At 36.4% G+C, this 14,796-nt stretch overlaps 2 protein-coding genes across 5 annotated transcripts in view; both read left to right on the top strand.

Moving 5' to 3' along the window:
* Positions 1-1,609: 1,609 nt before the first annotated feature.
* Positions 1,610-8,489, top strand: MESR6 (Misexpression suppressor of ras 6). Of its 3 annotated transcripts, XM_053762030.2 has the most exons (5): positions 1,610-1,721; positions 2,739-2,851; positions 5,082-5,964; positions 6,331-6,576; positions 8,329-8,489. In XM_053762030.2, exons 3-5 carry the CDS (start codon positions 5,158-5,160, stop codon positions 8,422-8,424), a joined length of 1,149 nt encoding a protein of 382 aa, XP_053618005.1. In that variant the 5' UTR covers positions 1,610-1,721; positions 2,739-2,851; positions 5,082-5,157; the 3' UTR covers positions 8,425-8,489. The 3 variants fall into 3 exon arrangements, with proteins under 3 accessions (XP_053618005.1, XP_053617999.1, XP_053617990.1); XM_053762024.2 differs by lacking the exon at positions 2,739-2,851; XM_053762015.2 differs by lacking the exons at positions 1,610-1,721; positions 2,739-2,851 and adding an exon at positions 1,882-2,195.
* Positions 8,490-13,523: 5,034 nt separating this feature from the next.
* Positions 13,524-14,796, top strand: part of LOC128675771 (insulin receptor-like) — a 56,031-nt gene continuing 54,758 nt past the window's right edge. The window contains exon 1 of one of the 2 annotated variants that reach the window (XM_053755436.1): positions 13,524-13,784. The gene's annotated coding sequence lies outside the window, so the exon portion shown is untranslated. The remainder of the gene's footprint in view (positions 13,785-14,796) is intronic. The other variant, XM_053755444.1, reaches the window with a different exon arrangement.

Here is a 14,796-nt window from a genome sequence, read left to right on the forward strand (position 1 = left end):
CATTTTACCACCTAGCGAAACCGAATAGTATACGCAACAGCGCATGTATTTGGTGGAGATCTAGTTCTAGGGCGGTATTGGGGTTTTCTATTTACCTATCAAAGTCAATAAAATTGTTACTTCAAACAGAACTTGTTATTAACCCTTTTCGTACGTTGGGGGGGAATAGAAAAAAATTAAGAATGTATTCAGTGTAAAATTTTGATTATTATCTTGGGCAACATTTGTAATATTTAGATTTTTTTCAAAGAGCAACATTTTTACTGTACAATAGCAACATTTGAGAACTTCAAAGAACTCAATTTGTTTTCTTTTTTTGAGTTGACAGCGCGTCCACTAGCTTTTAAAACATTTTTCATAAAATGTTGTTTATGACCAGTTTATTGTGTGTTTACTCATACTACATTATCGAACATAACATTAATAGGGCATATTACGCAAAGCTCTGCGTAGATGGCACTACTAGTACATCTAACCACCACTAACTATTATTGTACAAAAACATTGCCAATGGATGCCTCCATTGTCAACGTTTTTTACCTTAGTTGCCAATTTTCAATATTGTTGAGTATTACTGCACATTTATCCCGCCAGAATACAGCACTGTATGTTAGGTACACAAAAGCTTTGCCGCCATTTGCCATGTCGATTAAAACGTTTATTTTAAAGTACTTTATTACTCCTTTCATTATTTAAGTATTCCTTTGTGAAAATATACAACAATGTAGCATATTCGGGTGCCGATATATTGGGAAAAATCGTTTTCCATAAGATAAAAAAACGTCGAAAACTATGGGATACGCCCCACGCTGTAAAATTTTCGAGCTCGAAATTTTTTGTAAAATTTTTATATGAGTTTATGACCACATTTGACCAGAAAGCAGTATTATTATTTTCAGGATAATCCACTAAATCCTTCCCTTTTCCTTTACACTCGCACCATATTGCGTAGAAGGTATTTTTGATCGTAAATCTGCAACAATATTGAAAATTGGCGCTTTTTGCCTCCATTGGCAATGTTTGTGTACCTTGGTTGTACCAGTAGCGCCATCTGCGCTGAGATTTGCGTAATATGCCCTATTCATATCTGTCACTGATTTTTGTTGTTAAAAAGTGATAAAACATGGTTCAAATTGTTATATCCAATAAGTGACGAGTAATAATAATGCCCAGTCAATTTGATTAAATTAGAATATTGTCCTCTCATTTTGCGTACTTGCGAACCTTGCAAGCATAGATTTAGATGGGCCTCGCGCCGTTGCGAAATTGTTAAAGCACTGATGTATCCCGTCGCGTTTCCATAGATATGGGAATTATTATACAAACTATGGCTGAAGAGCGTCGAACACTGCTAGCGACACCGACACGACACATTGCAAGTCAAATTGCAAAGCGTAAAGGAATACATAATATGTATTTAGATACCTACTTCTGTCAACTGTTTACTGTCAATCAATGTCAGTAAGGGAAAATAAAACAAGAATAATATTAATGCAGGCAGGTCAACCAAAACTAAAAATCACCAACCAAAAGTCGTAGCGTAGGTACAACAACAAACAAACAATAAGATATAGATAAGCGGCAGCAGGCAAATAGAAATATTTATGTTTTACAAAATTTATTGATACAGTGGTTTGAAGACGAACCAAACTTACAAACTAGGTTCATTTTCTTTACTGCAGAGAGTTTTGAAAGTTTTGCACTTGCTGTTCCTCAAAAAAGTAAGTTTTTTGTAGTACTTTTTACAAACATTGAAGTATTTAATACTATATTTCTACTACCAGAGTCCAAAAGTCTGTCTGTATATTTGTCTTACCATCTTAGAACTTCGAACATTTATTTTTTATTAAATTTTATAACACACTAACAGCAAATTAAGCAGATGTGTGTGTGTGTGTTTGAAGTTTGGAAATTTTATCTAATTTGTTGTTAAACTAAATTGAAGGTGCTGTGATGACATATAAAAACTTTATTGCACAAAATTACAAAAATTATGTAGGTACCATAGATTTAGAAAAAATGTGTACTATAGAATTAGGCCACGCGCATGTGGCCATAAATCTATGGTATTAAAAGGTCTACTACTGCCACGGAAACTATTACTAAATCTTAAGTAAATTGTGATGATGGAAAACTATGAGTCAAAGTAATATAACATAATAATTTGTTTTGGAATGGTTATTACAAACCATCAGGTAAGTGAAACTACCAGTATGTGATAACTCTATTTTCTTCTTGATCAATACATATAATAAAACAGAAAAAAAGTTGTGCCGGTACATTTAATTTATTTCCAAAAAATAATTTTGGGTGATGTAGAAACAGTAGTAGAATAAGAATTTTGAAAAAAAGTGTGTTTGTCTGTATGTCTGTCTGTACACCCTAATCTCCGGATCTACTGAATGGATTTGAATGAATTTTTTTGTTGTATAGCTATTAAACGTAGTATATATGTTGCCCAGGTGTTGTGAAAACTGGAACACCTGATCAAGAACAATGATGGTACAGCTAAACTATAGGAAATATAGAAATTATGCCTTAACAAAAGTTGTTCAGCCTGATGAGCATTTTCTGTTGAGGTAAAAAAATCTAAGATCTGAAATACCTTATGCAGACCTTAGGTTTTTTGGTAAGGAGTCAAAATGTTAGAAAAATTTAACTGTACAGACAAAGCGTAACAATACCTATACAGAATATGCTCATAAGACTAAAATATATATTTCCTATTCCTATTTCAGACTAGCTGATGCCCGCGACTTATATATAGAAATAACAGCAAAGGATCCTTTCTTTCTTTCTTTAAAGAGATTTGACTTATTATTACTTACGTATTGTATATGTCACGATTTTGGTTAGTCCATAGTATTATTGACTATATTAATGTGACGGAATAGCAATAGCAACCGGGCGGGTCCTGGCTTCCGTACCTTGACCCAGGTGGGCGGAACGGCGCAATAGGTCAAGGGGGTGCCGCGCGGGGCGTATTTGGGCGGCGTAGTAGTGTAGTGACGTCAGGGCGCAGTATCGACCACCCCTGCCGTCACAACACCCACTCCGCCCCGCACCCCTCCGGTCCCCGCAAAGCACCGCGCATCTACGCATCGCGCCACCCGGAAGTTTACCCACGCTAATGGAAAACAGTTCAAGTTTTACCGACATGGACCACCCACACTTCGAAATTACTTTCCACCAGCCATCCTCCGAAGACGTGTTGCCGTATTAAATCTGTCGCATCATGTCAAAAATTCGTTTTAAAGTTCTAAAAGCAAAGTACCCATTAAACACGTTCGCTAAATTTAACATACGTAGTTGTTATTTTTAGCAATTCGTAAAAATATTCCACGCTGCGGCGCGATCAATGAAACTTAATGTTATTAACAAAGGGCTGGGCTGGGTCGTGTTTGTATGCAGAATGTAAATGTTGGCATGTCATCTATTTTGGACCTACTTGCTTTGGTGCAAATATTGTAGAATGACAAGGAAAATATATAATTAATCTTTAAATATTTATCTTCAAAATTTGTAAGGCTATTACTTCTTACCACATAAGTACTAAGATTATCATACTTTTCAAGTCTTCGATAAACCTTTATATATACTTACCTTAGGTAGAGTAGATTATCAAATAAGTTTTGGTAGAGAGAAAAATAGGTAACCATTATAATTTTACAAACTTACGTATAATCTGGCTAACGATCTATTTATTTAAAACCTAAAAGATTATTAATATTGATATGATAATAACTTGAGTAATAACTTAAGACAGAAGTCCCTTAAGTAGGGACAGAGGTCAGAGACAGAGGTCCCTTAAGTAGGGACTAAATAAATGAATCGACTTGGTAACATGGTTCTCGCAACTTTTTACGGTGGAAAACTAAGCTGCGAGACTTGGGTTTTTACAGCATGTTTTTGATGGCGTGTTTTATTTCCGTAGAAGTACTTTTTATAAGGAATGAAATTTTTAAAAAAAATGCCTACTTTGTTATTTCAAGGTCTTTCCCGAAATTTGGTCACCGTGCGATTTTCAAACTATTAACTCATCATACTATCTTAACAATCTATTATTTACTAGTAAGTTCAATGTGTACAATATTTCTTTCGAAGTTCCAAGGAACCTATAGTTTCACTATGTCTGCCTGTCTGTCCACGGTTTAGCACAGATAAGAATATTGAAATTTAGCATGAGTACTGGGTGGTTCGCAGAGCGTTTCGACCGCTGCGGTCGCGCTGTCATTACAATTTTTCAAATTTTAACAAAGACAAGAATGAGTTTTACTATATGACTTTACATTAATTACTCTGTACTGTAGTAATGTCAATTTTATGAATGTTGTGATTTTGGAAATGATTCCGTCCTCAAGAAAATTGACGGATTGTAATGACCGCTTAGCCGCAGCGGTCGAAACGCTCTGCGAACCACCCACGCCGCCGCTATAATCTTATAATTTTTCATTTAAATAGAAAAAATATTAGTAGAATAAGGTAGTTGTGGGTTTTTAAAAATATATACGGTCATAATCGTTGGGTATTTAAAACTTGCATGCGTATTTATTGAATTGAACATATACATACATGTATATGTGCAAGTTGAAATCGCAGTAAGGAAGTTAAATTTGGCTTGGCCATGACCTATATTGACCTAGAGATTTCATTATTTTTTATAGATAAACGAACGTCTTCATTAAGACTTGGCTAATTTTTTACAGAATGTTTTTGGTTGTATTTACCCACATACTAGTGACAAAAATATAAATAAACAAATATGACGGTCTCAGTCATATCACCCACCACTGCTTTGAGCGGTAAAAGACCTTGACCCACATTGAAAACACCCTCCAATTATCCGGCTGAGCTGAGAGACATGTCGCCTTCTTGCGTCTAGGATAAGATGAAAACAGTCATTTTTCATGAACATAATCTTGTCCAGACTTTGCTGATCACATTACATAAGAAAATGAAACAGCCGCACTTATTAAATTAGCGACTTACACAGTAATATTAATGAGGTCACGCAACAGTTTGTTTACTATAGGCACTATTTCAATCAATGGACAGATCATTTATTTAACAATTTGTTACAGGAAAAGAAACTGTGAAGATTGTGGAAATATGTTAAGAATTTAATAAAATTGGTACAGCTCTAAAAGATACATAGAAATGCCGAAGTCTTCTGGGGAAAGCTCATTACAGCCATTGAAAAGGTTTAAAAAAATCCCCGTTTATGTCGTAGAAGAGCACAATGAGGCCTTACAATTTATTTATTCCGCTATAGGAGGCAAGAAATTGCCGTGCGAAGGTACCACGTTGTTGCATTTCGACTCTCATCCGGACATGCTTATAGATAGGAAGTTGAAAGGAGAGGACGCTCGGGCAGGAAGGAATCTGTTGCCGCTGCTACAAATAGAGAACTGGATAGTACCCGCAGCAGCGGCGGGGTATCTGGGCCGCGTGGTATGGCTGCGGCCGCCCTGGGCCACCCAGCTCGCGGACGGAACTCGCGCCGTCCGAGTGGGCGACCACCCCCGCACGGGCCTTTTGCGCGTCGACTGCAAAGAACCATACTACATGTCCGATGCTCTCTATTCAAACGAATTAATAAATGAACGAAAGTTTACTCTCACAGTCGCAGAAGTACCAAATCCGACACAACAAAAATCAGATGATGAGCTGCAAAAACTAGTAGATACGATAGATTTATCTCAACCGTATGTTCTTGACATAGATTTAGACTTCTTTAGCACAGCCAATCCGTTCTTGTCTTTGTATGATAGTATTAAATTGTACGATCTTTTGGAGCCAATATTTAATTTTGAATTGCCAGAAAATGATGATGTCTTCACGGTAGAAAAAGTAGTAGAGTCCAGGGAGCGGCAGTTGGCTGAGCTGGAACATATATTTGAGCATCTAGACGAGCACGGAAATCTACTGACTTACGGAGGGGGGAAAACGGAGCTATATACTAAGGTTTGTTTACGCTTCTAATGTTTTTCTTCGCAATTTCCGCGAATTGTATTTCTTGCGAAGTCTTGAATTAATGTTATGTAGATTAGTAAATAAGTAAGTAAATTCGCAATATATAGTCTACTTCTTACTATGTTAATCAGTAGGTAAGCATCGCATAAATTTCAATTCGGTTAGAATAATAACGTCCACGCCGAAACTGAGACAAATACCTGTGACTTGGGTTCATTGTATTCTTTTGTTACGTCACTCTTTAAAAGTATACATACACTTGTACTACCTTATCTTGACAATAAATAGGTATCATTATCAATCATATCTCATCTATATATGTATATCCTATGTTATTTATTTATTTCATATATGTAGGTTTCTGCACTCGTGGATGCAGTGACAAAAGAAGCGGAGAAACTAGGCGATGCGCCGGACTGGTTCGCAGTGTTCGCAGGGGGGTGTACTAGGGACCAGGGGGGCTTGCCCCACCACATAAGCACGGAGCAGGAGATGCGAGACATGATCAAGGAGTCATTGCTTCCTCTACTGCTGAGGCTACCGGCCCCCGTGTTGGTCACTGTCGCCAGGTCATCTGATGACGGTTACTGCCCTAAACATCAGGTGAGAACATTTTATACAGGGTGGCATTTTATACAATATTTTATCTACATGCTCAGTCCATGATTCTGAACAACAACATGGAATAATTTCTGAATCTTTTAACCCAATATTTTTACATACCTCACTTCCAATCACATTACATTCAGCTCCAGTATCCATTTTTATAGGAACTATTTCATTTCTAATCATAAAGTTTTGGGTGATTTCTCCTCCAACATAACCAATAAAAAAGTCATAATTATCTGATCCTTCTTCATTACATTCTTCCACTATGTTTACCTGCTTCTTCAATGTTTTTGCTCGGCACATTTTACTATAATGTTTTTTTTATAACACACTTTATCAAACGCAGGGCATTCATTTCAATTATGTGATCCTCCACAATTCCTACAATTTTTTATGGCTTTCTCTGGTACTCTATTTCTAACATACATGATTTTTTCTTTCTTCCACATATTTTCTGGATGCTTCTGCACTTAGCAAATATTTCATGACATATTCTAAGGATAATTTTGTATCTTCAGTCATTTGTTTTGTTTTCCAATGATTGTATTTGGCGACCAACCCGGAAATAATCTTTCCTGCAGTCAGACTTACCTACGGGTAAGGGAGAACTACGGTTCTCCCAAGTCACAATTGTTACCCAAATTAATAACCTTCTGGAAATAATCCTCTAGTCTCATACCGTTTTGCACAGCTCAAAAAAATTCGTTTCTCATAATAGTTATATTCTTTTTCGGAGAGAAATATTTTTCAGATTTAAATGGGTTTCGTACTAAATAGTACGAAACCCAGTGTTTCAGTCCCGGACACGTGGAAGGTATTGTAGATTTCTATACCTTTATCCCCAATAAAGTTTAATAGGATACTATTTTTTTCTTTTTTCGCTTGCTGTATCTAGAGCATTAGCGCACAAATATATTTCCAATCTCTGTTTGAAGTTTTTAAACTTTTCGTCTAAATTACCTGAATACTCTATTGGTAGAAGCAGTGGTAAGAACCCACCTGACACCATGTTAGGTTGTGTTGCCTCGGGCCCCTCCTTTGTTCCCATTGTAATAAATACACTTTTTGTATGATTGGTACAGTTATCATTATTTGCTTTGGTCTTCTAGTACACATTTAATTATTAATTATATCGTTCTCCCGACGCCATCTTCTAATAATGATTCTCTATATCACATAGGGATGTGACATCTATCAACAGTTATTATGAAATCGCGAAAAAAAAATCAGATGTTCTGTGGAAAAACTTTCGCGATTTCAAGGTTGCTTCTATATAAAAAGTTGTTTAGTATGTACCATAGACTGAGCATGTAGATAAAATATTGCCAATGTATTAAGAAATCACCCTGCCTGTATAGACTCGACCCCGTGAGGAACTCGCGCATTAGCGGAAGCCTTCTGTGACATAGAAGACAAACTCTAGGTAGTGCCGCCTGCACTGGTATTACTAACATTGAAATAAATCATTTATATAAAATTGTGTGTACTTGGGAAGTAACCATAGATATAAAGTACAGACATGTTTACCAATGTTAAAGAGAAATGTTACAAGTTTACGTCTGTATGAGTCAATGATTTGGCGATACATTTTGTTGTTGTTTTTTTATTTACTTTGGTCGCCATGCAAGCACCAGAATTCAGAAATTCCCATGGGAGCGGAGCTGTGTTGTGCAACTAGTCTTACAAATTTTATTCCATGCGATATTCTTTGATTTCCAAACAACTGAAATACTTTTCTTTTTTCAGGTGGATTTAATTCAGTCGTTAGTATTACAAATCTTGAAAGAAGTGTATGACATCGACGATCCGGCTTTACACTATTTGACTGTGAATACAAACTAATGAATGTTGTAAAATAATTGCTGTAATATAAGTACCTATTATCAATAAAAAATTACACAAATTAATACACGTTATTTAATCAAATAGACCCACCCTCAATCGTACCTGACGCAAAAATGCGTAACTAAATTCGAACTACTAACTAAATAACACTTCCAGCATTCCCCTATACCTATATCACTTTTAAATCTCCATTTATATTCCCATCACTATCAAATTGTTATCCTAGTAGTGTTATAATTAACGTTTTATTCGCATTTGCAAAAGATTTGTAGACCTCGTATCTGAAATAGAGTGTGAGTGTGAATCATAAAGATAGCTGCTTTCTATTTCTAGAAAGAAATACTCCAACGCCTAGATTTTCACATTTTTTAAAGTCGTTTGTAATTTTCAAGCTGATTAATGTCCTATGGAAAGGTCCATTATTTCTGACACAGTATAAAGTGGTACCGGAACTCAGGCCCGCAGTTCTTGGGGCAGGGCTAATTTAACAAGCGCCATCGCCTGCATAAAGTAGTTTCAAAATTTTTAGTATTGGTCATTAATCTGGCGAGTCGGCGACGCAGCGACGCTCCCCGCACTGCTGAGTGCCAAATGCATCGCAGTAACTCACTATAATGCGCTTAACTACGTCTCTGTGGCGTTTATAAAGCGAAAATTCACATTTTATAACTTCAAGTCACTTTTTAGGGTTCCGAACATCAAACGGTGAAACCGAAACCCTTTCAGAGGGTTATTAGAAATAGGATTTTGACAACGAGGTGTTCTTACCTTTCTCAAGAAAACTTAGAGGTAACTATCAAGTTGAAATTTATATCATTCTAGCGACGCGGTCCGGCTTCGCACGAAGTCTATTAATCGGGAATGAAATTGATTGAAAATCCGTTGGTGGTTTAAAATAATAAAGCTTAGAAACGGACAGGCGCGTAGGACGCCTTTGTTTTATACTTTTAAGTCAACACGGGCAAGTCATTAGATATGACCATGTATCTTGCATATTTTTACAAAGGAATCATCAAAAATAAGGATCCCGTTAATCTAGAATCATGAAATTTGGCAAGAATAGGTGAAAATATAAAAAACAACTAAATCCACGGAATCTTTAGTACGCGAATCCAACTCGCGTTTGACCGGTTTTTGTCTTTGGCAAATCGTATTTCGTTCTTATTATTGTGTTGCTCTGTTCGTATGACTTATTTTGAGATTCGGGAAATATTACGTGTTATAGCTGGTAGTGCTTAAAAATAGCACTGTTCAGCGAGAATAACACAGCGACTTTGACAGTGGACAATGTCGCACGTTATGAGCTGCAAAATATAAGTGACACTTCACTTATATTTTGCAGCTCATAACGTGCGTGGGCAACATCGATAAATATGAATCTCTCTAAACAAAATAATATTATAAAAAGCCGGTCAACTGCTAATAGCATCAGTCGCCAAGGACTGAGCTGAGAGGTGACAGGTAATAGAAGGTACTTAGATAGGTGTTACAAGCCAAGTCAGTTAGCAATAAAATGTAGCGCTGAGACGTTAAATCTTTAGCATGAAGCACAGAATTTAATTTATACATTTTTAATGTACAATATGAAGTAACTCAGAAGGATTCCAATGCTTAGAAACTCAATTCAATTTACGAACCTAAAATCGCTTTGATACTAAAAATTTACTCAATGTTATAAATTTGCGTTCATAGTTGGTTCATAGGGTCGCATAAGTCCCCCGAACACAAAAGAATCTCGAGACCAGCAGTAAACAGTAATAAGGACGAAATATGATGAGAAAAACACCAGATCATTATAATATGTATGTAGATCAATATAAGATTAATAGGTACATGCCCGGCTTTGTCTTGGTCACTTACTATTTACGTCAATCGGTCGGTAAATAAATCTTTAATAGGCATTATCCTTAGCACTAGAAGCTAAGCTAATTAAGCTACTATTATATACTAGCTTTTGCCTGCATCTTCATTGCGTAAATTTCTCTGCGAAAGCGGCACTGCCGTAATTTTCATAAAAACTTTCATCCCCCACTAATAGAACGTTATTATAATGTCGAAGTTACCGTACTTCGTATGTATAAAATAACAATAACAAAATTTTCATAATCATACCTGAACATTAACTACGTATAAGTACAATACACATACATTTTATTACATTTTCGATGATGGAACAAACAATTTAGTCCTTCGATTGGGGTCGATTGGGGTCAACTGCGCATCGAAGTGGCGACGCCAACGATGCTTACATCATGCGACAGCCTGGAAAACTTATACCAATTATATCCAATAAAAATAATTACTCTTATATTTATGTACTTGCACCCGATGTGTCTGGGTTAATGTCGCTTGTCTGGCTTGACCCGTCCCTGTGTCTAGCTAGAATAGAAATGTCTAGTATAGTCTAGACGTAGATCAGGGTATTTATTGATACAAGTTGATATATTTACGCATTCCTGTGAAAAGTATCTTGATATTATTGAGAGATGAACATTCCGTTTTTTGATGTACGGGCCCCTAAAAGCACTCTTCTTCATGGTCGTATTCCTCGTGGTTGAGGATCGTACTTACGTGGAATGAAACACACACAACAATTTTCTTGGCATTATTAATGGAGTGGTTTGCCATTGCCTACTCCATTACACACACAAGTTGATAGTCAACCAGAGTGCAGGTCACCTCACGATGTTTTCCTTCACCGGAAACAAGTGGTGGTCAATGAAAACTACTATGTGTACATAAATCAAACTCATGTGGCATGAGTAAAATTCAAACCTGGGACACCCCGAACACCTTAATTAAAATATGCACTTAAGTGTATAACAAAAAACCGATCAAGAGCAAGGCGGACTCGCTCACGAAAGGTTCCGTAGCAACGAAAAACTTGTTTTGCATGCATTATATGCGCGCCTATACAAGCTTTGTGGTAGCTAAATATATGCTAATTATATTAATAGGAAAACATAATCATAGACCCTAATGTAAAAGGGACCTGTGGGCGAAGTGTGGGTTTGCATTTATATTCTCACCATCGAATTGATTCAAATATTTCGAAGTGAGACGCAGCGAACCAATAACATTGCGTCTCACTTCGAATCGATTCGATGGTGAGAAGTGTTTTTTTTTACAATTTTCACTGTATAGTTTAAAAATTACAGTGAAAGGGGGCAGACTTTTTACTACTTGAGAAGCAAATATCTCCCAAAATATTTGAATAATCAAAAAACTATTTAGAACCCTCCAAATCATTTTTAAAGGATACCCCACAATGCTGTTGTCAAAATTTTTTTTTCATCCCTTAGTTACATGTATGGAGTACTACCCTTAATAATTTTAGTTTTTTAAATACATACAACAATAATATACTGCACATTTTCGTAGCGGTTCATTGAACACCTCTACCTACCAAATTTCAACCTTATGGTACGCATAGTCTCCGAGTAAACTGACAGACGGACATGACAAAACTATAAGGGTTCAGATTTTGCCATTTTATTACGGAACGTTAAAAAGTAAGTAAGTGTTAAGTTAGGAAGTCCGTTAAAAATACTAGAGTTGTGTAGTATGGCACATATAGGGCTCCAAACAAATATGGCCGTGCGATAAGAAAAAACTTGCTTTCATTGATAAAATTCTGCTTGCGTAAACGTTGTTTTTCTATGACGCAGCCGATAAGCAAGCCCGTAGCGTAGTCCTGAGCCAAAGTTATGATTTTTATATCATACTGAAGGAAAAATTATAGCTGAAAATGTATGTACATCATATACCCACTTTTTATCAATGCAGTTAAGTATATTGATTAAATTATGTACTCTACTAACGGCTACTTATTTGACGAATATAATAGTAGGCATAGGTATATTTAATTAAACGGTTTTGTAAGAGTATCATCTATCAGGACTGTGACTATTTCTTGTAATAATGGTTTTTTCACGCGTACTTTTGTCACCGTTACCCACATACCATATAGGGCATCCAATCAAGTATTAGTATAAAATTTAGTATATTGATTCCAGAAACGGAACCAAAAATCTTTACTATTAACACTACGTGTAGACCCTAAATAATAGATTATGCACCAAGATAGTAAAGCGAAGCATGAGACGAGGAGTAAGTGGTATCCATCCACCGAGGTGAAATGTAGCTTTACTGTTGACAATTTTATATTTTACTAGCTTTTCCACGCGGCTTCGCCCGCGTCAATCATTGTTTTATCACGTAAGACTGGTAAACATAAATATGAGAAAATATAAATTTGAATCATTTATTATATGATTCAAATTCGTATTTTTCAAAATACGAAGCCGCGAAACTGTTTATAAATGCAAGCAGGGTTATCACTGGCGGCGGAGCCCTGCCCACGGATCTGTTGGTACGATTGGTAGTGGGAAGACTCTCGTGTCCCACGTGTGAAAGCGTCCCTTCGTTTGCCTTTCGCACCCTAGGAAAGGCACGTTCCAAAAAAATGAGTAAGCGAGAACGGACGAGCGAGCTGCATTGCCCACATTCCTCGTCAGTGTTGCTCGCCTAAATTATATTTTCCTTCCGTTTTAGAATGCTCGGACACTAATTTTGTTAAATACATTCTTGTTTTTTTAAACAAAATAAATATATTCATATTTTAAAACATCGTAACACAAAATATTTTAAAAATAAATGAAAACGGTAAAAAAGTATAATTTTGTGAATATTTTAAAAAAATAACATATAAGTCATCCATGCTGGTCTGGAAGTGTAAGAAAAACATAGAATGTGTCCGCTGCATTTTCTCCCGTGCATATTATAAAAGTCCATCAAGAGAAAGGGTTATGAATTGGATTCTTCTCATAGTCTAGCAACCTATCACTATTAATTGATCTTAATTCCACCATACTGCTAAACGTGGCCTCTTGGCTCTTAATACACATTATATGTATATTTTTAAGTTTTGGTTTATACAAATGAGACTAAAGAAACTTTGGAATATTTGTTATTTACATAATTACATTTACACATTACCATGTTGAAAGGAAAATTTATCATATGGGCAACACTAATCTTTGACTGGGTCGACGGCACGGCCCCGCGCGCGCCTCTGTGCGGCTTGTTTTGCTTACCTATCCCGCCCGCCTCTCCGCTTCGCTCAATTCAGTCGTACGCGCGCGTTTGTTGTTATAACTCGTGAATGTCGTGTCGCTCTCTATCACATGCTGTGTTTACAGTAGTGTTATTGTTTTTATTCTACAACTACATTAACTAGTGATAAGTGTTAGTGACAGTGTGATAAATCGTACGAATCTGTGTCCCAGGATTAGTTATTGCGTACTATTCAGTGTGGTTCTCAAGGAGCAGACAGCCACGGCAGGCCCCGAGCGCAGGTAGCGTTTCGAATTTGTTTTCAATCTTCTTATAACTATTTCCAGTGCAAAAATAAGTCCAAAGCAGGTGAACTGCCGAGCTACGATCTTGTCAATATGACAACGGTGACGGGAACACAACAACAGATAAGTTGATAACGACGTGTATCGTGTTGTCCGGTGTCCGTTTACCACGTGGTACGTTTCGGGCGGTGCTACGCGGTGTAAACAACTTGCCCTTCTCCGCATCAAGCCGGAGCAAAAGCGAAGTCGTAAATGTCTCGCTGTAGAAGTAGGTACAATACAAACCGCACACGATATTTTGTATTACATAATTAATGGATGGGAGCGCACTACTATTTTTATTTTAATTATTATTTATATTGATTTAAAAAGTTAAAATAATTCTCGTATTTTATTTATTATTATGCTTTTTACTTTCTGTAAACTTCTACTTATTTTCTCTGGGTGTGGTATATCACTTAGTATGTCCAGTTTAAGAAATAGTACCTATGCAAATGTATCACGTTATAGAGTACATAGGTACACCCACAAACTAGGACTGCTAGGTAAATGTTGTGTACATAAGTAGGTCTGTATTTATACCCGTGTAGTTATACTACCAGTGCAATACCAAAATTTCAGGGTACCTAACTACGTACCTATCTTCTTCGAAAAGCTGAATTTTAGAAATTTAAATGTTTATTTTTTAACAGACTCTGTCATGAAGTCGCAGCTAAGAATGTAACCGGAAACACATATAGATGAGAGAGAGAGAGAGAGAGAGAGGAAGACGAGAACAACTTATGTAGGTAGATACTGTACTTAGTACGTTAGGTACTACGGTACTACTATACAGTCTACATAACAATAGGTACCTATCATGCTATCCAAAATCATAGCTAATACCTACATCACTATTTTCATTACATAGGTACCTAGTTCCACGCTTTCCACGGTAATTGCAGTTGACCACTTGTATTCTGAGTTTGATCAAACATTGTAAACAAACAAAAGGTAAAATGTATTAGCT

The sequence above is a fragment of the Plodia interpunctella genome, chromosome 2 (assembly GCF_027563975.2).
Source record: "Plodia interpunctella isolate USDA-ARS_2022_Savannah chromosome 2, ilPloInte3.2, whole genome shotgun sequence".
Taxonomy (NCBI): domain Eukaryota; kingdom Metazoa; phylum Arthropoda; class Insecta; order Lepidoptera; family Pyralidae; genus Plodia; species Plodia interpunctella.

Coding starts and splice junctions, on each gene's coding strand:
- MESR6 (XM_053762030.2), top strand. CDS start 5,158: ATGCCGAAGTCTTCTGGGGAAAGCTCATTACAGCCATTGAAAAGGTTT. Junction 5,965..6,330: donor AAACGGAGCTATATACTAAG/GTTTGTTTACGC, acceptor TCATATATGTAG/GTTTCTGCACTCGTGGATGC. Junction 6,577..8,328: donor GTTACTGCCCTAAACATCAG/GTGAGAACATTT, acceptor TTCTTTTTTCAG/GTGGATTTAATTCAGTCGTT.